Source organism: Salvelinus alpinus, chromosome 20 (assembly GCF_045679555.1).
Source record: "Salvelinus alpinus chromosome 20, SLU_Salpinus.1, whole genome shotgun sequence".
In the NCBI taxonomy this organism is placed as follows: Eukaryota; Metazoa; Chordata; class Actinopteri; order Salmoniformes; family Salmonidae; genus Salvelinus; species Salvelinus alpinus.
The window spans coordinates 12980133-13005779 of NC_092105.1; the positions used below are offsets into that span (position 1 = coordinate 12980133).

A 25647-nucleotide genomic window follows, 5' to 3' on the forward strand; every position below is an offset into this window, starting at 1 on the left:
CCTCACACAGACCATACAGTAACCTCACACAGACCATACAGTAACCTCACACAGACCATACAGTAACCTCACACAGACCATACAGTAACCTCACACAGACCATACAGTAACCTCACACAGACCATACAGTAACCTCACACAGACCATACAGTAACCTCACACAGACCATACAGTAACCTCACACAGACCATACAGTAACCTCACACAGACCATACAGTAACCTCACACAGACCATACAGTAACCTCACACAGACCCTACAGTAACCTCACACAGACCATACAGTAACCTCACACAGACCCTACAGTAACCTCACACAGACCATACAGTAACCTCACACAGACCATACAGTAACCTCACACGGACCATACAGTCACCTCACACAGACCATACAGTAACCTCACACAGACCATACAGTAACCTCACAGAGACCATACAGTAACCTCACACAGACCATACAGTAACCTCACACAGACCCTACAGTAACCTCACACGGACCCTACAGTAACCTCACACAGACCATACAGTAACCTCACACAGACCCTACAGTAACCTTACACAGACCATACAGTAACCTCACACAGACCATACAGTAACCTCACACAGACCATACAGTAACCTCACACATACCATACAGTAACCTTACACAGACCATACAGTCACACAGACCGTACAGTACCCTCACACAGACAATACAGTAACCTCACACAGACCATACAGTAACCTCACACAGACCCTACAGTAAGCGCGTAAGGCCCATGTGATTAACTCTGGTCACAGGGGTCCATGTTACATTCAGAAAACCGTATTTGATGACATGATGGTAGAACATGTAAGGTTGTGGTTTACATTACACACAGGGACCAACTGCCTTCCCTAATAGGTTACAGAAACCCACAGCTATAGAAATTACAAGTGTTCAAGGGTCTTTTGTACTCTCCTATACATACTTATTGTACCATAGAATTGACATGTATTCTGCCATGTATTCACAGAAAGCTTCTTGTGGAGTCGATATGAAGTGGTTATCAGTAATATCATTTTATAAATCAAATCAAACTTTATTTGTCACATGCGCCGAATACAAAAAGTGTCAACCTTACCGTGAAATGCTTCCTTACAAGCCCTTAACCAACAGTGCAGTTCAAGAAGAGCTAAGAAAATAGTAAAAAAAATAAAAAAATAACAATAATGAGACTATGACTTGGGTGACTTGCATCTCTGATGTGTTTTACTGTACATCTTTAAGGCAATGGACACCGGGTTAATAACATGTATTTTCTTACGATACAGTGCATAATTATTCAGTTCATAATTGCTCAGTTTCTCACACAAAATAGTCTATAGATTACCAAATGGACACATTTTGTTTTAGTTGCTGACTGTATTTTCCGTTCTGTTGGTCTGTATTGTTCAATCTGTATTGTTAAACTTGAACCAACAGGGGGCGGTGTAACATAATAAATTGTTATACTGCGCCTAAAGAACTTTTGACTACAATACAAAGTACTGAGATACAGTTTGTATTAAAACTCAGAGAAAAGTGTTATCAGGAAACAAAGCTTTATTTGTCATAAATATACAGTAAACAGAGACTATGTCTCTCATGCACAACAGAGTATGAATAAGAACCATATGTAACAACAGGAAAATTACAAAACAGAATGAAGTTGAAAGTTCATTGCAGAAACAGACTGTTATAGCCACAAGTTAAAAACAGACATCCAATACAAACAAAATGTTTGACTCATCCTTACACGTTTATCTACAATAAGGTCCTGACTGTGAAAGTGAACATGTACATTTGGTCAAGAATGGAAATGTAGTAGACGGAACACGTGAAATGTAAAACAACTGTTGATTGTAATTCTTAATTCAAAAGAACAAGACTGATATAGAGAAGGATTAGACAGAGATTGATGACATCACTATCCAACCCTTCTTTATTTCATTCTAGAACCAGGAAGCACAGAGGTAACCCCTAGACCATTTAACCCTACATAGACGTCCTGAAAACAAAAACCGCCATTCAAGAGGCGAGACAAAGGTTATACTCATGCCCCTCTCCCATGCACACGCATGACCAATTGGAAATCAACCCCTATCCCTAGGGGTTCTTAATTAATGCCTACAGATCCAAAACCAGTGGCTAAGTACAAGGAACATGGTGGAAAGCCCATCTAGACTACCATGGGGCTAGAAACCAGTGGCTAAGTACATCTAGACTACCATGGGGGTAGGTAGAGCCATACCTTACTGCTTACACCTATCTGATCCATTTGAATCTACAATGGGCCATCAAGAAGCATACATGGATAATGGCGAAAGAGATTGATTTGAGATTAAGTAACACACCCCTTAGTAACCATATCATTGCTTATAGACTATTGACACCACCTTTAGTAACCGTATCCCTGGTGATAGCCGTCCTGGTAACCGTCGTAGCCGTGGTGATGGTACCCGTAGCCTCCGTACTCGTCTTCCGGGCAGCGCATGCCCAGTGACTGCTGGATGGCCATCTCCTGCCTGCGGAGCTGCATAGAGTCCACCAGGTCGTAGATAATGGCCATGGACCACATGGGGCTCGGGTACCACGACTTGACGTTGCCATCCTTTCCCACCAGCAGCATGGAGAAGTACTCTGGGCTGATCTGGAAGTAGTTGCGGATGTCTTTGACCAGGGTGGCCGAGAGGCCCTCGCGCTCCACCGTGGCGCTGCCTGGAAGGAGGAGAGAGAGATGGATAGGAGTCAGTCAATATCCTTTGGTATGATTGATGTCTTTGACTGAAGAGGCAGAGAGCCGTACTCGCTCCTCGGCCAAGCTGCCCGTCTCAAGAGAAAGAAGAAATTAGGCCAAGCTGCCCCAGCCCCACCTCTCTGCCCCACCTCTCTGCCCCACCTCTCTACCCCAGCTCTCTGCCCCAGCCCCAGCTCTCTGCCCCACCTCTCTACACCAGCCCCACCTCTCTGCCCCAGCCCCATCTCTCTGCCCCACCTCTCTGCCCCAGCCCCATCTCTCTGCCCCAGCTCTCTGCCCCACCTCTTTGCCCCAGCTCCAGCTCTCTGCCCCAGCTCTGCCACACCTCTCTGCCCCAGCCCCACCTCTCTGTCCCAGCTCTCTGCCCCAGCCCCACCTCTCTGCCCCATCTCTCTGCCCCAGCCCCCCCTCTCTGTCCCAGCTCTCTGCCCCAGCCCCATCTCTCTGTTCCAGCTCTCTGCCCCAGCCCCACCTCTCTGCCCCAGCCCCACCTCTCTGTCCTAGCTCTCTGCCCCAGCCCCACCTCTCTGCCCCATCTCTCTACCCCATCTCTCTACCCCAGCCCCATCTCTCTGTCCCAGCTCTCTGCCCCATCCCCACCTCTCTGCCCCATCTCTCTGCCCCAGCCCCACCTCTCTGTCCCAGCTCTCTGCCCCAGCCCCACCACTCTGTCCCAGCTCTCTGCCCCAGCCCCACCACTCTGTCCCAGCTCTCTGCCCCAGCCCCACCTCTCTGTCCTAGCTCTCTGCCCCAGCCCCACCTCTCTGCCCCATCTCTCTACCCCATCTCTCTACCCCAGCCCCATCTCTCTGTCCCAGCTCTCTGCCCCATCCCCACCTCTCTGCCCCATCTCTCTGCCCCAGCCCCACCTCTCTGTCCCAGCTCTCTGCCCCATCCCCACCTCTCTGCCCCATCTCTCTGCCCCAGCCCCACCTCTCTGTCCCAGCTCTCTGCCCCAGCCCCACCACTCTGTCCCAGCTCTCTGCCCCAGCAACATCTCTCTGCCCCAGCCCCAGCTCTCTTTCCCTGCAAGCTACCACTTCATTCAAGGAAAGCTCCCAAAAAGAGCTCATATGAATGCTATTTGGATGGGCAGAGAAATGAATGGGAGGGTTTACATATTTCCTCCCTAACACCCCCACCACAGCAAATGTCTGTGTGCTTATGCAGCTGTGAGGGGTGTATGGATGGAGGGCTGTATGTGTTTGTGTTGATGGTGTGGTGTAGGCAGCAGCACCAACATGTTTTTGAGGTTGAGCCCCATACCACAGAGGAAAGATCAAACAAGTGTATCTGGTAGCATGGAGAGAATAAATAAACAAGGCTGGGCTATAGGGATGTGGACCGGGGGAGACAGTAGGAGTTAGGGCTGAGGCTGGGCTATAGGGATGTGGACTGGGGGAGACATTAGGAGTTTGGGCTGAGGCTGGGCTATAGGGACGTGGACCGGGGGAGACAGCAGGAGTTAGGGCTGAGGCTGGGCTATAGGGATGTGGACTGGGGGAGACATTAGGAGTTAGGGCTGAGGCTGGGCTATAGGGACGTGGACCGGGGGAGGCAGCAGGAGTTAGGGCTGAGGCTGGGCTATAGGGATGTGGACTGGGGGAGACATTAGGAGTTAGGGCTGAGGCTGGGCTATAGGGATGTGGACCGGGGGAGACAGCAGGAGTTAGGGCTGAGGCTGGGCTATAGGGACTTGGACCGGGGTAGACAGCAGGAGTTAGGGCTGAGACTGGGCTATAGGGATGTGGACCGGGGGAGACAGCAGGAGTTAGGGCTGAGGCTGGGCTATAGGGACTTGGACCGGGAGAGACAGCAGGAGTTAGGGCTGAGGCTGGGCTGTAGGGACAAGGACTGGGGGAGACAGCAGGAGCTAGGGCTGAGACTGGGCTATAGGGACGTGGACCGGGGGAGACAGCAGGAGTTAGGGCTGAGGCTGGGCTATAGGGACGTGGACCGGGGGAGACAGCAGGAGTTAGGGCTGAGGCTGGGCTATAGGGACAAGGACTGGGGGAGACAACAGGAGTTAGGGCTGAGGCTTGGCTATAGGGACAAGGGCTGGGGGAGACAGCAGGAGCTAGGGCTGAGACTAGGCTATAAGGACGTGGACTGGGAGAGACAGCAAGAGCTAGGGTTGAAGCTGGGCTATAGGGACGTGGACCGGGGGAGGCAGCACTAGTTAGGGCTGAGACTGGGCTATAGGGACGTGGACTGGGGGAGACATTAGGAGTTTGGGCTGAGGCTGGGCTATAGGGACGTGGACCGGGGGAGGCAGCAGGAGTTAGGGCTGAGGCTGGGCTATAGGGATGTGGACTGGGGGAGACATTAGGAGTTTGGGCTGAGGCTGGGCTATAGGGACGTGGACCGGGGGAGACAGCAGGAGTTAGGGCTGAGGCTGGGCTATAGGGATGTGGACTGGGGGAGACAGCAGGAGTTAGGGCTGAGGCTGGGCTATAGGGATGTGGACTGGGGGAGACATTAGGAGTTAGGGCTGAGGCTGGGCTATAGGGACGTGGACCGGGGGAGACAGCAGGAGTTAGGGCTGAGGCTGGGCTATAGGGATGTGGACCGGGGGAGGCAGCAGGAGTTAGGGCTGAGGCTGGGCTATAGGGATGTGGACTGGGGGAGACATTAGGAGTTTGGGCTGAGGCTGGGCTATAGGGACGTGGACCGGGGGAGGCAGCAGGAGTTAGGGCTGAGACTGGGCTATAGGAATGTGGACCGGGGGAGACAGCAGGAGTTAGGGCTGAGGCTGGGCTATAGGGACTTGGACCGGGAGAGACAGCAGGAGTTAGGGCTGAGACTGGGCTATAGGGACGTGGACCGGGGTAGACAGCAGGAGTTAGAGCTGAGACTGGGCTATAGGGACTTGGACCGGGAGAGACAGCAGGAGTTAGGGCTGAGACTGGGCTATAGGGATGTGGACCGGGAGAGACAGCAGGAGTTAGGGCTGAGACTGGGCTATAGGGACAAGGACTGGGGGAAACAGCAGGAGTTAGGGCTGAGGCTGGGCTGTAGGGACAAGGACTGGGGGAGACAGCAGGAGCTAGGGCTGAGACTGGGCTATAGGGACGTGGACCGGGGGAGACAGCAGGAGTTAGGGCTGAGGCTGGGCTATAGGGACGTGGACCGGGGGAGACAGCAGGAGTTAGGGCTGAGACTGGGCTATAGGGATGTGGACCGGGGGAGGCAGCAGGAGCTAGGGCTGAGGCTAGGCTATAGGCACAAGGACCGGGGGATACAGCAGGAGCTGGGCTGAGGCTGGGCTATAGGGATGTGGGCTGGGAGAGACAGCAGGAGTTAGGGCTGAGACTGGGCTATAGGGTCTTGGACTAGGGGAGACAGCAGGAGTTTGGGCTGAGGCTGGGCTATAGGGACGTGGACCGGGGGAGACAGCAGGAGTTAGGGCTGAGGCTGGGCTATAGGGACAAGGACTGGGGGAGACAACAGGAGTTAGGGCTGAGGCTTGGCTATAGGGACAAGGACTGGGGGAGACAGCAGGAGCTAGGGCTGAGACTAGGCTATAAGGACGTGGACTGGGAGAGACAGCAAGAGCTAGGGTTGAAGCTGGGCTATAGGGACGTGGACCGGGGGAGGCAGCACTAGTTAGGGCTGAGACTGGGCTATAGGGACTTGGACCGGGAGAGACAGCAGGAGCTAGGGCTGAGGCTGGGCTATAGGGATGTGGACCGGGGGAGGCAGCAGGAGTTAGGGCTGAGACTGGGCTATAGGGACGTGGACCGGGAGAGACAGCAGGAGTTAGGGCTGAGGCTGGGCTATAGGGACAAGGACTGGGGGAGACAGCAGGAGTTAGGGCTGAGGCTGGGCTATAGGGACAAGGACTGGGGGAGACAGCAGGAGTTAGGGCTGAGGCTAGGCTATAGGCACAAGGACCGGGGGATACAGCAGGAGCTGGGCTGAGGCTGGGCTATAGGGATGTGGGCTGGGAGAGACAGCAGGAGTTAGGGCTGAGACTGGGCTATAGGCACAAGGACCGGGGGATACAGCAGGAGCTGGGCTGAGGCTGGGCTATAGGGATGTGGGCTGGGAGAGACAGCAGGAGTTAGGGCTGAGGCTGGGCTATAGGGACAAGGACTGGGGAAGACAGCAGGAGTTAGGGCTGAGGCTGGGCTATAGGGACTTGGACTGGGGGAGAGCTGGAAGCTGGGCTATAGTCTTGGACTGGGGGAAACAGCAGGAATTTGGGCTAAAGTTGAGCTACCTGCCTGCTGTGACAATTAAACAACATCAGACATTCAACAGCATGGGTGTATTAACTGAAGAACAAAACATAACACAGCCCATTTATCCTCCATGTGTTTCCTGTTTTGCTTCATCTTCACAGCCATTTCCTGTATGAAGTATGATACACATAGGCGGTGGGGAGATAACAGGGATCTCACCGTTGATTGGATAGAGCTCTAGGACTCCTCCCTGATCCACTGCCTCCATGCCGACCAGCTTCAGGATGGAGATGTGTCTCAGGCCTGGGTCACCATGGAAACCATCACCATGCAGACAAACACACAACAGAGAGGCCGTAGTAGCACATTAGAACAACAAAATACCCAACAACAACATCTTACAACGTAAACTCAAACGTCTCCTATTGAGCATCTAAGTCAGGGTTCTTCAACCTGTAAACAATAAGGAAGAGAGGCGTTGATTGGTTAGGAAATCTTTATAGATTGAAGGTGCTCCTTAGTAAGAGAGAAACCTGTAGCGCTACTGAGTATGCAGGGTTTTGATCCTACCCCCTGCAATAACAGACACCTGATTCAGCTAAGTAACGGCCCAGAGAGAAGACCTTGATCTCCAGGATCAGAGTCGGAGACTCCCCCAAAACGGATATAATTCAACCACTTGTTTCATATTCATCTCTAAACGTATTTATTCAATATGTGGATGCGGTCGTTCCTGATCAGAACCATCTGTGAGTTAGTCGTGATAATAGAGAGGGAATGTGAAGGACTTGTGTCCTGCTGAGCCAGACAGCTGGTTGTTCTGAAGACAGAAAAGCCACAGTAACCACATGAAAACACTGCTCTCTAAGGTGAGAGCCAAGAGCTGAATACCGCGGTACGAACCCAAAGCAGAGTCAGCAGCTAGGAGAAGCCTTGTTTATCAGAGAGGCCAGGTTTGAACACACACACACACACCTAGCCAAGAGAAACAGAGGAGGGGATCACAGTCTTTGATCTGAGACTATAGAACTGGTAGATGAGTAGTGAGTTACACTTCCATGAACCTTTTCTGAGGGATGTATGTTGTGTGTGTGTGTGTGTGTGTGTGTGTGTGTGTGTGGTTGTGTTGTGTATGTGTGTGAGTGAGAAACAGTGATCCTGGTCCTCCTCAGTTTCAGCGACTGCAACACATGTATTATGACTTTTTCAGCGTGTTTACCTTTCAAGATAAAATGTAACAGATGAAATGAGAGCCCGAGTGTTGTTGACTGTGTTCTTCCAGATCAGGTCTGAATGGAGGCTGTTGTAAATCTAATATGATTTACACCTGCTGTGAACCACAGGGAGCAGTATGTGTGTGTGTGTGTGTGTGTGTGTGTGTGTGTGTGTGTGTGTGTGTGTGTGTGTGTGTGTGTGTGTGTGTGTGTGTGTGTGTGTGTGTGTGTGTGTGTGTGTGTGTGTGTGTGTGTGTGTGTGTGTGTGTGTGTGTGTGTGTGTGTGTGTGTGTGTGTGTGTGTGCTGATTTACATATGTTGTGTGTGTACCAGAGGTTGGCACAACAAGTCCCAGACTGGTAAAACTCCTGACCCTATATGGTCTGACATGATTCATTTGTTGTTAAAAGGTTTAATATTGGTAATGGTGGAACCAGAATTTTTCAGAGCAGGTCACATGGTTTAAAAAAAAAAAAAATCCTGGAGAAACTCCTGACCGTGGGAAGGATGAAAATCCTGTTAAAACTACAGCAACCTTTTTCTTGTTCATATTAATGATATTTTAAGGAAGGACTAGAGGGGTTTCCTATACACACACACACAGAGAAAGCAAAATGCACAGTAAAACGGCTGAGCTTGCTTTATTCAGGTTTGCATCGTGTAGTCCCGCACTATGCAACCGTAGGCCTTAATTAAAAGTGAACTCAGTCTATGTCAGCTATTGTGTTTATTGATAAATTCCAGTGTCAATATATTTCAGTCAATATATTTTATTAAACAAAATCAAAAGTGGTGTGGAAAGTGTGTCCTCGCTACAAGTTTTCCGGAGGCCCTGGTGAGACCACGGGATGATCCACACAGAGCCCAGAATACTGCTGGCAGCACGCTGCTAGTGGATGGCTCTGATTTGACAACTGCCCACTTTGTGTGTGTGTGCGTGTGTGCCTGTGTGCGTGTGAGCAGTTTATGGCCTGCTTCAGAAACAACGTGTCTTCCTGTTGATCTGAAAGGATAGGATAAATATGGTAAATACGGTAATAACTTAATGATTCCTTCTTATACTCACCCAGGTTGCAGGCTTGGCTGGTCAGGGCGTGAAGCTGCTGCTGATAGGACCATTCCTCATCGTTGGGGGCGGAAATTACAAACAGGCGACGCCTCCAACGGAACCTGAGGACCCAAAGACGGAACGAGGATGAGATGCAGTAGGATTAAACTATACGGTGATGTCATCAATCTCACGTATTTAAAGATCCTACAAGGCTCTTCCTCAAGACTTGAACCAAGTCACTTCCTGTATAAACACTGTGAGTCACTGTCATTAGAACCAACAACCAACTGACATCCTTTCAACGTCTAGTTTAGATTTACATCTGGTTGAGTTGTCAACTAACGTGAATTCAATGTGAAATCAACAAAACATGTCACCATGTCATTGGATTTCGGTAACAAGTTATGTGAAAAAAAGACATTTCTTTACGTTGATGACTCTACAATCAGTTTTCCATGTTGATTCAACCTCATCACATATAACTTTTTTTATTTTGAAATGATGTGTAACAAAGTTGACTCAACCAGTTTTTGCCCAGTGGGAAATCATTTCCTGTCTGAACACTGTGGGTCATGGTCATTAGACTGGAATTTAGTCTCCATGGCAACAAACCACAGTCAATCTGGTTAAAAGTCAAAACTTTGGACACATACTCATTCAAGGGATTTTCTTCATTTTTACTATTTTCTACATTGTAGAATAATAGTGATGACATCAAAACTATGAAATAACACATATGGAATCAAGTAGTAACCAAAAAAGTGTTAAACATATTCAAAAATATTTTCTTCAAAGTAGCCTCCCTTTGCCTTGGTGACAGCTTTACACACTCTTGGCATTCTCTCAACCAGCTTCATGAGGAATACTTTTCCAACAGTATTGAAGAAGTTCCTACATATGCTGGCTTGTTGGCTGCTTTTCCTTCACTCTGCGGTCCAACTCATCCCAAACCATCTCAATTGGGTTGAGGTTGGGTGATTGTGGAGACCAGGTCATCTGATGTTGCACTCCATCACTCTCCTTGGTCAAATAGCCCTTACACAGCCTGGAGGTGTGTTTTGGGTCATTGTCCTGATGAAAAACAAATGATAGTCCCACTAAGCGCAAACCAGATGGGATGGCATATCGCTACAGAATGCTGTGGTAGCCATGCTCGTTAAGTGTGCCTTAAATTCTAAATAAATCACAGACAGTGTCACCAGCAAGCACCCTCACACCATCACAGCTCCTCCTCCATGCTTCACGGTGGGAACCATACATGCGGAGATCATCCGTTCACCTACTCTGTGTCTCACAAAGACACGGCGGTTGGAACCAACAATTTCCTACTTGGACTCATCTGACCAAAGGACAGATTTCAACGGGTCTAATGTCCATTGCTCGTGTTTCTTGGCCCAAGTAAGTCTCTTCTTCTTATTGGTGTCCTTTAGTAGTGGTTTCTTTGCAGCAATTAGACCACGAAGGCCTGATTCACGCAGTCTCCTCTGAACAGTTGATGTTGAGATGTGTCTGTTACTCTGTGAAGCATTTATTTGGGCTGCAATTTCTGAGGCTGGTAACTCTAATGAACTATGGACTTGGTCTTTTACCAAATAGGGCTATCGTCTGAATACCACCCCTACATTGTCACAACACAACTGATTGGCTCACACACGTTAAGAAGGAAAGAAATTCCACAAATTAACTTTTAACAAGGCACACCTGTTCATTGAAATGTCTTCCAGGTGACTACCTTATGAAGCTGGTTGAGAGAATGCCAATGGTATGCAAAGCTGTTATCAAGGCAAAGGGTGGCTACTTTGAAGAATTTCAAAACACTTTTTTGGTTACTACATGATTCCATATGTGTTATTACATCGTTGTGATGTCTTCACTAGTATTCTACAATGTAGAAAATAGTACAAATAAAGAAAAAGCCTTGAATGAGTAGGTGTGTCCAAACTTTTGACTGGTACTGTAAAAGTACATACATAAAAGTATGTGGACCCCTTTCAAATTAGTGGATTCGGATATTTCAGTCACACCCGTTTGTGACTGGTGTATAAAATCGATCACACAATTATGCAATCTACATAGACAAACATTGGCAGTAGAATGACCTTACTAAAGAGCTCAGTGACTTTCAACCTGGCACGGTCATAGGGTGCCAATTTTACAACAAGTCAGTTCGTCAAATTCCTGCACTGCTAGGGCTGCACTGCTAGAGCTGCCCCGGTCAACTGTAAGTTCCGTTATTGTAAAGTGGAAATGTCTAGGAGCTACAAAGAGTCAGCCGCAAAGTGGTAGGCCACACAATTTGACAGAACGGGACCACCGAGTGCTGAATTGCGTAGCGCTGTCCGCGGTTAAAACACTCACTACCGAGTTCCAAACTGCTTCTGGAAGCAACGTCGGCACAATAACTGTACGTCGGGAGCTTCATGAAATAGGTTTCCATGGCCGAGCAGCCGAGCAGCCGCACACAAGCCTTAGATCACTATGCGCAATACCAAGTGTTGGCTGGAGTTGTGTAAAGCTCACCGCCACTGGACTCTGGACTGGAAACACGTTATCCAGAGTGATGAATCACGCTTCACCATCTGGCAGTCTGACGGACGAATCTGGGTTTAGCGGATGCCAGGAGAATGCTACCTGCCTGAATGCATAGTGCCAACTGTAAAGTTTGGTGTAGGAGGAATAATGGTTTGGGGCTGTTTTTCATGGTTCGGGCTATGCGTCTTAGTTCCAGTGAAGGGAAATCTTAATGCTACAGCATACAAGGACATTCTAGACGATTCTGTGCTTCCAACTTTGTGGGAACAGTTTGGGGAAGGCTCTTTTCGGATTCAGCATGACAATGCCCCCGTGCACAAAGTGAGGTCCATACAGTTTTTTTTTCTCCCAAGATCGGTGTGGAAGAACTTGACTGGCCTGCACAGAGCCCTGACCTCAACCCCATCGGACATCTTTGGGACAAATTGGAATGCCGACTGCGAGCCAGACCTAATCGCCCAAAATCAGTGCCCGACCTCACTAATGCTCTTGTGGCTGAATGGAAGCAAGTCCCTGCAGCAATGTTCCAACATCTAGTGGAAAGCCATACCAGAAGACTAGAGGCTGTTATAGCAGCAAAGGGGGGACCAACTTCATATTAATGCCTATGATTTTGGAATGAGATGTTCGATAAGCAGGTGTCCACATACTGTTGGTCATGTAGTGTATATACGGGACAATAGTCAATCGATCCAAGACCAAGGTGTTAGTGTATCCTACAATACTGGAAATAAAATATTCATTTAGCAGACACATTTATCCAAAGAGACTTACAGTTATGTGTACATGCATTTTTTTTTACGTATGGGTGTTAATATTAATGTTGACATGGCTATCTGTCAATTCTGACCACTCCTCAGCCAGATCCCTACCTGGCAGAATGAGGCAATATTCCCACCGGCTACGGAGCAAAATGTCTGTTTCATATGGAGCAAAATGTCTGTTTCATATGGAGCAAAATGTCTGTTTCATATGGAGCAAAATGTCTGTTTCAGATTCCAGCCGTTCCCAGTCTCAGCCATAGGCGTGAGAGACACGCACACACACACACACACACACACACACACACACACACACACACACACACACACACACACACACACACACACACACACACACACACACACACACACACACACACACACACACACACACACACACACACACACACACACACACACACACACACTACCTGGAGAGGAAGTTCTCAAGTGATCTTGGTTTGTCCTCCTTCTTGCAGGCCACTCCATCTCTCTTCTGCTGTTCCATCTCTCTGATGCGAGAGGTGAAGGTGTCGACGTAATCGAACACAGCCTTCATGGCAATGGGAACCTCATAGGATTGCTGTTGGAGGGACACACATCATCAAGTCAGTGGACCAAAAAGGTAACCAACCATTGAAGGATTTGAGTGTATAATCCCTATTATTCTAGTGGTCAGGAGAAAAATGTAAGAAATGCTATTCCTATGTTATAATGATTCCAGTATTCCTAGAAAAACCTCAAACCCTGTATCCTGTATTCCAAGAGACTGAGCAATGTGTTCCAGTTTGCTATGACTTCACAGGCATTCTCTGCATGTTTCTGAGAAGCACAACCAGAGCAGTGGGCCATGGGGTTCAAGACATTGGGCCATGGAGTTCAACACAGTGGGCCATGTGGTTCAAGACATTGGGCCATGGGGTTCAACGCAGTGGGACATGGGGTTCAACACAGTGGGCCATGGGGTTCAACACAGTGGGCCATGGGGTTCAACACAGTGGGCCATGGGGTTCAACACAGTGGGCCATGGAGTTCAACACAGTGGGCCATGGGGTTCAACACAGTGGCCATGGGGTTCAACACAGTGGGCCATGGGGTTCAACACAGTGGGCCATGGGGTTCAACACAGTGGGCCATGGGGTTCAACACAGTGGGCCATGGGGTTCAACACAGTGGGCCATGGGGTTCAAGACAGTGGGCCATGGGGTTCAACACAGTGGGCCATGGAGTTCAACACAGTGGGCCATGGGGTTCAACACAGTGGGCCATGAGGTTCAACACAGTGGGCCATGGAGTTCAACACAGTGGGCCATGGGGTTCAAGACAGTGGGCCATGAGGTTCAACACAGTGGGCCATGGGGTTCAACACAGTGGGCCATGAGGTTCAACACAGTGGGCCATGGGGTTCAACACAGTGGGCCATGGGGTTCAACACAGTGGGCCATGGGGTTCAACACAGTGGGCCATGAGGTTCAACACAGTGGGCCATGGGGTTCAACACAGTGGGCCATGGGGTTCAACACAGTGGGCCATGGGGTTCAACACAGTGGGCCATGGGGTTCAACACAGTGGGCCATGGGGTTCAACACAACTCTGTTCAGAACGTGATAAATTCCACCATGCAGCTTATTTTTTAGGAACAGCAGGGATCCCAGCATAAAACATGATATTTTATAGGGCACACGCCCCCATCTCTCTCATACCCACACCCTGTAATAGACTTTCCTGTCTGTAATATACTTTCCTGTCTGTACTGACAGCAGTAGAGGGTTGGTTAAACAGTCTTTGTTTAATATGTCTAAAAACAGCCTGCCGATTTACACACACACACACTGCTGTTATGAGATGGTCATGTTGTGTGAATTGAACCAGTGTTTGATCACTGCAGGATGTTGACAGTATGGTGAAGGCTGGTCAACCAACATCAGTATTGGTCTAATGGGCTCAATAGAGAGGTTAGGTGTGTGTGCTCCATTTAGTTCACTTGGCAAGACGGTTGGGTTGAGTACAGGCTTTAGGTCTAAATGGAATGGTCCCAAAAGTACCCACAATCAGGTGGACCAGATGAGCTAAATTAAGCATATCTATTAGGAAAGAGAGAGATACAGAGAGAGCGAAACAGAGAAAGAGAGATATACAGAGAGAGCGAAACAGAGAAAGAGAGCGATACAGAGAGAGAGATACAGAGAGAGCGAGAGATACAGAGAGATAGAGCGATACGGAGATACAGAGAGATACAGAGAGAGAGAGAGAGAGAGGGATACAGAGAATGAGAAAGAGATAAAGATAAAGAGTGGTATACAGAGAGAGAGAGATACAGAGAAAGAGAGCGATACAGAGATACAGGGAGAGAGCGAGAGATACAGAGAGAGAGAGATACAGAAAGATACAAGGAGATACAGAGAGATACAGAGAGAGAGTGATACAGAGAGAGTGAGAGAGAGAGAGAGAGCGAGCGAGAGAGAGACTGATAGAGAATGAGAGCGCGATACAGAGAAAGAGAGATATACAAAGAGAGAGAGATACAGACAGAAAGAGAGAGATACAGAGAGAGAGAGATACATAGAGAGAGAGATACACAGAGAAAGAGAGAGATACAGAGAGAGAGAGAGATACAGAAAGAGACAGAGATACAGAGAAAGAGAGAGAGAGATACAGAGAAAGAGAGAGAGAGATACAGAGAGAGAGAGAGAGAGAGAGAGAGATATAGAGAGAGAGATACAGAGAAAAAGAGAGATTGAGAGATACAGAGAGAGAGACACAGAGAAAGAGAGATACACAGAGAGAGAGAGATACAGAGAAAGAGACAGATACGGAGAGAGATACAGAGAGAGAGAGATACAGAGAGAGAGAGATTCAAAGAGAGAATGAAAGAGATACTGATAGACAGAGAGTTAACCCCATAGAAATCCTATGAAATGATTGTTCCAAATCATAATTGTATTGGTAACCCCACCTTGAATCTCATGTCAGTGTCAGTGACGACCATGTAGAAGTGGTTGAAGGTCATACTGAACTCCTTCCTCAGCTCCGTAATCACATCCTGGTTCACCAGGTCTTCCTGACGAAGACCTTTCATAGGCTTATCATTCTCTGAGAGGGGAGGAATGAGAGAGCGAGAGAAAGAGAGAGACAGAGACAGAGTGAGAGAGAGAGAGAGAGAGAGAGAGAGAGAGAGAGAAAATGAAGAAAGAGTCAACAATTTTTTAAATTGTGCATAAGAGTGCATTTTCAGGTAAGGAAGCTGAAACAACAACAAAAACAAAGCCTAGTACAACTACAGCCATTGGGAAACACGGATTGGACAACCCCCTTCCAATCAGGGACCGGATTGGTTGACATATGACCGACCAGAAGACATGTGCAGCCTCAAAAGTAAACATAGGTCCATATCAGTCCACAGCATGTTCAGGATAGATTATTAGTACTCCACCTATGCCTGTCTCTTCAGCTCTGCAAACAGTGGTAAGGAGGAGACGAGTGGAAGGGACTAAGAGTTGTTTTCTGATGAGCATCTCTCTGAGGTAAAATAATCTCAAGGGCAGAGATTTACCACCCAAAAGAAGGCCAATCGTGTGTTTACTCTAGGTTTACTGCCTCCTCTACGGAGAAGAGACACACACGCACACACACACACACACAAACACCTCAGTCACTCACTCACTCATTCACACTGACACCCGCTCTATTACAAAACACTGGCACTTCCCTCTCTCAAAAAGATTTAAAGGAAGATGGCTGAAGCGGGACAAGCCAACCTAGATTGTTTATCTTATTTTTATTTCCTTCAAATCTAAGGATTTTCTCACTCTGTTTTAACATGGATATTCCTCCTCAAAAAATGTAGTCACATTTTTTCCCCTCCTCTGTTTCCCAGAAGACCACAGCTGTCTTCAGTATGAGGTGATGATAGAAGACCACAGCTGTCTTCAGTATGAGGTGATGATAGAAGACCACAGCTGTCTTCAATACGAGGTGATGATAGAAGACCACAGCTATCTTCAGTATGAGGTGATGATAGAAGACCACAGCTGTCTTTACTATGAGGTGATGATAGAAGACCACAGCTGTCTTTAATATGAGGTGATGATAGAAGACCACAGCTGTCTTTAATATGAGGTGATGATAGAAGACCACAGCTGTCTTTAATATGAGGTGATGATAGAAGACCACAGCTGTCTTTAATGAGGTGACGATAGAGGACCACAGCTGTCTTTAATGAGGTGATGATAGAAGACCACAGCTGTCTATAATGTGAGGTGATGACAGAAGACCACAGCTGTCTTTATTATGAGGTGATGATAGAAGACCACAGCTGTCTTCAGTATGAGGTGATGGTAGAAGACCACAGCTGTCTTCAATACGAGGTGATGATAGAAGACCACAGCTATCTTCAGTATGAGGTGATGATAGAAGACCACAGCTGTCTTTACTATGAGGTGATGATAGAAGACCACAGCTGTCTTTAATATGAGGTGATGATAGAAGACCACAGCTGTCTATAATGTGAGGTGATGACAGAAGACCACAGCTGTCTTTATTATGAGGTGATGATAGAAGACCACAGCTGTCTTCAGTATGAGGTGATGGTAGAAGACCACAGCTGTCTTTAATATGAGGTGATGATAGAAGACCACAGCTGTCTTCTGTATGAGGTGATGATAGAAGACAATCTGTCTTCAGTATGAGGTGATGATAGAAGACCACAGCTGTCTTTATTGTGAGGTGATGATAGAAGACCACAGCTGTCTTCAGTATGAGGTGATGGTAGAAGACCACAGCTGTCTTTAATATGAGGTGATGATAGAAGACCACAGCTGTCTTCTGTATGAGGTGATGATAGAAGACCACAGCTGTCTTCAGTATGAGGTGATGATAGAAGACCACAGCCGACTTTATTATGAGATGATGATAGAAGACCACAGCTGTCTTTAATATGAGGTGATGATAGAAGACCACAGCTGTCTTCTGTATGAGGTGATGATAGAAGACAATCTGTCTTCAGTATGAGGTGATGACAGAAGACCACAGTTGTCTTTCATTTGAGGTGACGACCGAAGACCACATCTGTCTTTATTATGAGGTGATGATAGAAGACAAGCTGTCTTCAGTATGAGGTGATGATAGAAGACCACAGCTGTCTTTAGTATGAGGTGATGGTAGAAGACCACAGCTGTCTTCAGTATGAGGTGATGATAGAAGACCACAGCTGTCTTCAGTATGAGGTGATGATAGAAGACCACAGCTGTCTTCAATACGAGGTGATGATAGAAGACCACAGCTATCTTCAGTATGAGGTGATGATAGAAGACCACAGCTGTCTTTACTATGAGGTGATGATAGAAGACCACAGCTGTCTTTAATATGAGGTGATGATAGAAGACCACAGCTGTCTTTAATATGAGGTGATGATAGAAGACCACAGCTGTCTTTAATGAGGTGACGATAGAGGACCACAGCTGTCTTTAATGAGGTGATGATAGAAGACCACAGCTGTCTATAATGTGAGGTGATGACAGAAGACCACAGCTGTCTTTATTATGAGGTGATGATAGAAGACCACAGCTGTCTTCAGTATGAGGTGATGGTAGAAGACCACAGCTGTCTTTAATATGAGGTGATGATAGAAGACCACAGCTGTCTTCTGTATGAGGTGATGATAGAAGACAATCTGTCTTCAGTATGAGGTGATGACAGAAGACCACAGTTGTCTTTCATTTGAGGTGACGACCGAAGACCACATCTGTCTTTATTATGAGGTGATGATAGAAGACAAGCTGTCTTCAGTATGAGGTGATGATAGAAGACCACAGCTGTCTTTATTGTGAGGTGATGACCGAAGACCACAGCTGTCTTTAGTATGAGGTGATGGTAGAAGACCACAGCCGACTTTATTATGAGATGATGATAGAAGACCACAGCTGTCTTTAATATGAGGTGATGGTAGAAGACCACAGCTGTCTTTATTATGAGATGATGATAGAAGACCACAGCTGTCTTCAGTATGAGGTGATGGTAGAAGACCACGGCTGTCTTCAGTATGAGGTGATGGTAGAAGACCACGGCTGTCTTCAGTATGAGGTGATGGTAGAAGACCACAGCTGTCTTCAGTATGAGGTGATGATAGAAGACCACAGCCGACTTTATTATGAGATGATGATAGAAGACCACAGCTGTCTTTAATATGAGGTGATGATAGAAGACCACAGCCGACTTTATTATGAGATGATGATAGAAGACCACAACTGTCTTCAGTATGAGGTGATGGTAGAAGACCACGGCTGTCTTCAGTATGAGGTGATGGTAGAAGACCACAGCCGACTTTATTATGAGGTGATGATAGAAGACCACAGCTGTCTTTAATATGAGGTGATGATAGAAGACCACAACTGTCTTCAGTATGAGGTGATGGTAGAAGACCACAGCTGTCTTCAGTATGAGGTGATGGTAGAAGACCACAGCTGTCTTCAGTATGAGGTGATGATAGAAGACCACAGCTGTCTTCAGTATGAGGTGATGGTAGAAGACCACAGCCGACTTTATTATGAGGTGATGATAGAAGACCACAGCTGTCTTCAGTATGAGGTGATGATAGAAGACCACAGCTGTCTTCAGTATGAGGTGATGGTAGAAGACCACAGCCGACTTTATTATGAGGTGATGATAGAAGACCACAGCTGTCTTCAGTATGAGGTGATGGTAGAAGACCACAGCTGTCTTCAGTATGAGGTGATGGTAGAAGACCACAGCTGTCTTTAATATGGGGTGATGATAGAAGATCACAGCTGTCTTTAATATGAGGTGATGGTAGAAGACCACAGCTGTCTTTAATATGAGGTGATGATAGAAGACCACAACTGTCTTCAGTATGAGGTGATGATAGAAGACCACAACTGTCTTCAGACCACAGCTGTCATACATCAATGTTATTCTCCGAGGCTACCCAGAACATATCTCAGTTCACGTGATCAAAACAATCTTTAAGCATGGATTCTGATTGGTCAGACCAGCGTTGAATAAACCTTAGCATGAGTACTTCCTGTTTGAGGTTCTGCCGATATGAAGGGAGGAGCAAAATGGAGTCGTGATCTGATTTGTCAAAGGGAGGGCGGGAGAGGGCCTTGTAGGCTTCCCGCAAGAGAGAATAGCAATGGTTGAGTGTTTTCCCAGCGCGAGTACTGGGACCCAACAGTCAATGTGTTGATAGAACTTCGGTAGCGTTTTCCTCAAATTTGTTTTAATAAAATCCCCAGCTACAATATATGCCGCCTCAGGATATGTGGTGTCCAATTTGCATAAAGTCCGGTGTAGATCCTTGAGGGCCGCTGTGGTACCGGCTTGAGGGGGAATATACACCGATGTGACTATAACCCGAAGAAAATTCTCTTGGGAGGTAATACGGTCGGCATGTGTTTTTTGGACACATATTTTCGCCCCTTATTTTTTGGGAATCTTCATGCATAAACAGATATCTCTACCTTAAACTGACAGATTTACATGAGGATTTTTTTATTATGTCTCTTAGATTGACCAATGGGTACTTCAAAAGACTCTGAAGGATTACCTCAGAAAGCTTAGTTAAGATAAGTTCACAGACACAGACCCTGTCTTCTCCTCCTGACACAGACCCTGTCTTCTCCTCCTGACCCGGACCCTGTCTTCTCCTCCTGACAGAGACCATGTCTTCTCCTCCTGACCCAGACCCTGCCTTCTCCTCCTGACCCGGACCCTGTCTTCTCCTCCTGACCTGGACCCTGTCTTCTCCTCTTGACCCAGACCCTGTCTTCTCCTCCTGACACAGACCCTGTCTTCTCCTCCTGACACAGACCCTGTCTTCTCCTCCTGACACAGACCCTGTCTTCTCCTCTTGACCCAGACCCTGTCTTCTCCTCCTGACACAGACCCTGTCTTCTCCTCCTGACACAGACCCTGTCTTCTCCTCCTGACACAGACCCTGTCTTCTCCTCTTGACCCAGACCCTGTCTTCTCCTCTTGACCCAGACCCTGTCTTCTCCTCCTGACACAGACCCTGTCTTCTCCTCCTGACACAGACCCTGTCTTCTCCTCCTGACCCGGACCCTGTCTTCTCCTCCTGACCCGGACCCTGTCTTCTCCTCCTGACCCAGACCCTGTCTTCTCCTCCTGACCTGGACCCTGTCTTTGTGAAACCCTTCCATATCTTTCGTCCTCTGTATACTGTTTACCATTCAATGTTTATAGTGCCCCATTCACCTCCATTCACCGAACCATTTTCACCATTGTCGACCCTGTCTGTAGTGGTATGATGGTTAAAGGTACTTACCTAGCTGGTAGTGATCTATCTTCATGGTGGAGTTGGTGAGCGAGCCAAAGATGGTGATGATGGAGACTTTCCTGATGGCCATCTCACACACCGTCTCCAGGTACTCATCTTTCTGTTGCAGGTACATAGTGCTCTCCTCACTGGGGGTTGTTATGATCTGGAGACACACACACACACAGAGAAAGAAAGACTGGGTTAGACCGGGTTACACACACATGCATGCACACACTCGCACGCCAGCACACACACACACACCGCTGTTGAGATTGTGTTTACATTAGACAGCGGGGAGGGAGAGGATGAGGACTGTGTTTCCCACCCTGCCCTTGGCTGCACTCCTATGAAAGGCTGTAGTCCAATCTATAACAACACAACTGTACTATACAGTCTGCTAGTACTCTAAAGCTGTTAAGTCAGTGCTAGGCAGTTTACTACAGCGCTTATATCAGTGCTATGACGTTTCTGCCTGTGTGCTATTGCTGCTATTGTATTGTGGCTTTGATACGTTATTGGGATGTGGAACACATTGGATTTAAATCCAATTTATTTTTGTTATTAGTTACAATATCCCATATATTGCTTCATTAGTTCTCTAAAGTCTTCTATTTGTTTCAGTGGTGCGTTTGTAGTCCTGGCGGTTTCTCTGGGGATCCTGGCGCCACACCGAGAAACAACGGGAAACACTTTTCTTACCACGAGTCGTCTCCTGTTCTCAAAGTAGTCCAGGAAGGAAGCCATGGATCCGCTAGGAGGCGGAGGCTTCTTGGTGGGTTTGTAGTACTCCTCTTTCTCAGGATTCTTTGACACCTTCTTTCCGTTCTTCTTTCCGTTGTTTTTGCCCTCCTTCCCTGCCTTCGCTCCTCTCCTCTCTGCCTTGTCCCTCTTGGCGCCCTTGTCTGGTTTGCCCTTCTTCTTTTTCTTCTTCTTCTCAGTATTGTCGTGTTTTCCCTTGCCCCTCTTGGCTGGGCTGACCTCTGTGTTGACCTCTGTCTGTGTCTCTGGGTCGCTGACGGTGGGCCGGCCAGATTCGTACTTCTCCTCATACTCATTATTTAACACCTGGATGAGAGGAGAGGAGAGGAGGAGAATACTTAATTGATCACCAAAATCAAGCCTGATGCAACATTCTATCTCAACAGCAATGTAATAAGTGAAATGTAATAAGTCCACGGCATACCATTTCATTCTTCCTCTTGGTCGGTTTGCCCTTGGTGGGTTTGTGCTGGGTGGGCACCACTTCTGCCTGCTGACGGCCATTGTGGTCCTTCCCCTCCTTGTCTGTTCGGTTGTCCCCAGACGGGGTGGTCTTGGCTGGGTACCTGTCCCTCTGCCTCTCCCTGTCTCTGCGGTTATAGTAATATGGCTCAGCTGTGGTCCTAGGGGCAGGCAGCCAGTCAGGGGTGGTCTGGGCTTTTGTGGGTCTCTGGGTTGTGGTGGAAGTAGCAGTGGTGGTCTGTTGTGTGGTTGTAGTCTGTTTAGTTGTGGTCGTTGTAGTCCTTTTAGTCGTGGTTGTTGTGGGTTTTGGTGTGGGTTTTGGTGTGGGTTTTGGTGTGGTTGTCGTGGTAGCTTTTGTCGTGGTAGCTTTTGTCGTGGTAGCTTTTGTCGTGGTAGCTTTTGTCGTGGTGGCTTTTGTCGTGGTAGCTTTTGTCGTGGTGGCTTTTGTCGTGGTCCTTGTGGGTCGCATAGTTGTGGTAGTTGTTGCTTTGGTAGTTGTCGTCGGCCTCGTTGTCGTTGTGGCAACAGTGGTGGTTGTCGTGGGTCTCCTCATTGGCTTCCTCACCGGCTTCCTCTCTCGGGGCGGGTCTACCTGTCCACCTGTTTCCACTACCGTCCCTGAGTCTCCACCCCCCTCCTCCACCTGGCCCTCTACTCCCGCCCCTTTACACTTCTGGACGAATCCCTTCTGTCGGATCTTCTCCAGCTTCCTCATTGGTGCCTTGTCGATGACCTCGTACATGGCCTCCAGCCTGACTGGATAGGGGTACCTCTCCTCCACCTGGAGGGTTTTCCTCAGAAGTACCATTCCAAATTTACCTGGACAGGACAGGGTGACAGATAAGAGATTACATTTACTGAATAAAATAGTCTAGCTTTCATGGCTTTGGCCACAATCAACATGCAGAAAGGAGACAATCTCACCAAGCACGCTGTAAGCATCCCAAACTTACCTGGAAAGACTCAGATTTATGTTGTTACCCTCACAATTTAATATTAATGTTCACTGCTTTTCAGCATATCATATGCAGCAAACATGCAAATAGCCAACCCCACACAACCCTGTAACCCCCACATCAAACAGGTGACAGGTTTGAATAGTCTAGGACAGGTGTGACCAGTATGGTAATGGTTCATTGCTGGGTTGTTGGCGTTGTGTCATTAAGTTGGTTTGTTTTGTTAAAAACTGCTGGGGTATTGATAATGTGTGCTGGGTTATTGAGATCACAGGAGGCTGCTGAGGGGAGGTCGGCTCAAAATAATGTCTGGAAGAGAGTAAATGGAATGGCATCAAACTCATGGAAACCAACTGTTTTATGTATTTGATACCATTCAACCTATTCCACTCCATCCATTACCATGAGCCCGCCCTCCCCAAATAAGGTGCCACCAACCTCCTGTGATTGAGATATGACCAAGTGGCTCAGATCAGAAGAGATGTTGCTTAGTAGGGGCGTGGCTTTGATATAGTTCATTTTGGGTACCTGTGACAGTAAATGCCATTCCGGTTCATCTGTTCTGTTGTATTGTTATCACATATTACACAAGAAGCTTGAAAGTATGGGTCTTTCCATACTGTCCCATGCTGGGATACGTAAACAATAATGTTATTGGAATATGTAATGTGCAAAAGGAAGGACATTTTTCATTTGTCATATACAAACTTAACATGATGAACAGGAGTGACAGATCTGCCAACACTGAAGGACTAGGGGATAGTTTTCAGATAGGACCATGCCTTTACCTTTCTCCAGTTTGAGGAAGGTCATGAGGCGGGGGATGAGCGCTGTGTCCAAAGGTTCCTCCATCACCTTCCCCTCTCTGGTGATCCGCCTCACCTTCCCACCCATCTCCCCCTCCTGGTGGAATATCACGATCTGCTGCACATGCCGCTCCGCCAGCTCACAGTACACGTCTGGCTTCAGCAGTGTCATCATTAGCCGGTAGTAACCGTCTGAGTCGTGCGGGGCAGAAATCACCAGAATTCGGTTTTTCCCTGCAAAACTCGCCAGGAGGTTAGGTGAGCCTACACTGCTTGGTATGCGGGTCTGTCTGGTCCTCACCCTGAGAGTGCCTTCATCCTGAAGCATGACAGGATGGAGGGGAACACGCTGCCCGGCTGCCCTCCTCCCTACTGCCCCTGCCAGCGCTCCACCTCTTCTGCCTTGTCCAGCCCCAGTCCTGGCCCGAGGAACAGAGGCCTGGTCTGCCTGCATGTCCTCTCCGCGCGTAGCGCTGAGACCGGTGGGCACCGAGGCTGAGCTGGGTCCAGGGCGGGAGGTCCCTCCCCCGCCGACAGGGTGCTTTCTGCCGGCTGCGCCCGGCTGCAGACGCCCGTTGTTGAGAATGGGCATCTGTTTGAGATGGGTCTGTTTGTCTGCGTGTCCTGCCCACGCTAGCAGACAGAGCAGAAACAGACCCAGAACAAACGCTCCCCGCATTATGGGAAGCTGTCAATTACAATGAACAATCTGACAGAGTGAGAAATATTCAATAGTGTACATGGGACCTGTATGTCTATTTAGAACATTTGTTTTCAGTAAATAAAAAATACAGTACAGCGCAGTAAAAAATAGAGTGCAAGAGAGAGGCAAACACATTAGTGTTGTGTTTTAAAGCAGTGGAACAGCAGATAACCCCAACCCTCCTTCACCAGCCTGCTATCAACATGACAGCTGCATGAAAACGTAGACAGGAAAACTCAACAAACTAGCCACTCATTGACGGAGTCAGCAATTCCTAAAAATCATTCCGGGTATTAGAAACCGTTATTCCAAACCTCCAAGTTCAGCTCTCCAAATCACCACACTATTTAGGGAAAAGACGCTGACTTTGTGCTTCTGGAATTTCTTTGCATATCAGTTATACACTCCAAGTGTACACAGCATTTTAACATCCACAAGTTAACAAGTTAACTGATACAGCACTCTCGAAAATGAATACGTTTTACTTCATTCTCTGACCGTTATTTGAAAAGACTGTCCAACTATCCAAATAAGCCATCTAAAAAAATTGGAGTTTTCGGCATAGAAGTCTTTGTCCGGATTCAAGAGGAAAACCTGTAGAGAGTGGCTCTTCTGTATGGGAAACGCATCTCTATCTCCAGTCTCTCGATTTCCCAACCTAAAACTCTGCCGCTATCCCAGTAATGTCCACACAAACCATCTGCCCTGCCTTCGACTCTTCTCGCTGGTGCGGCGGTGCTATACAGCACCAGCCCCTGCACAGCGGGTTGCCAGTTGCAAACTAAATCTCTTTATCTGGAAATGTTGTAGTCTTTCAGTCTTTTGGGAAACCCTTCTGAATAAAACTACTCTTATAAAACACCAAATGATTCACAAAATACAATATCTAATTTATGAATGAACTTTTAAATTTACTGCTCATTTAAATTCAATTTAAAGTTTGGATTTTATTCACAACTGGCAACCCCGCTGGAGAGAGCTCTCTGGGAAGAGAACTGACCATAGCTAATCTCAATGTCAAGTTCCTCCCATAAACTGTAATGAGGAACGGCTTCTATTGCCCACATCCATTCCCTTTGAAATGTTCCAAAATAGCCGGGGCTTTCCCCATGCAAGACTTGTTCAAATGGCAACAATAATAAATAAGCGGCGCATTAAAGATGAAT

At 47.6% G+C, this 25647-nt stretch overlaps 1 protein-coding gene across 1 annotated transcript; it reads right to left on the reverse strand.

The window, feature by feature from the left end:
* Positions 1–1544: 1544 nt before the first annotated feature.
* On the reverse strand, positions 1545–25259 carry LOC139546315 (coiled-coil domain-containing protein 80-like). Its single transcript, XM_071354557.1, has 9 exons — positions 23761–25259; positions 21979–22835; positions 21495–21860; positions 20802–20958; positions 15456–15592; positions 12931–13082; positions 9222–9325; positions 7161–7244; positions 1545–2717 (listed from the first exon to the last, which is right to left on the reverse strand). The coding sequence occupies exons 1-9, from the start codon at positions 24455–24457 to the stop codon at positions 2398–2400; spliced, it is 2874 nt and encodes a 957-aa protein (XP_071210658.1). The 5' UTR covers positions 24458–25259; the 3' UTR covers positions 1545–2397.
* Between the last annotated feature and the right edge of the window lie 388 nt (positions 25260–25647).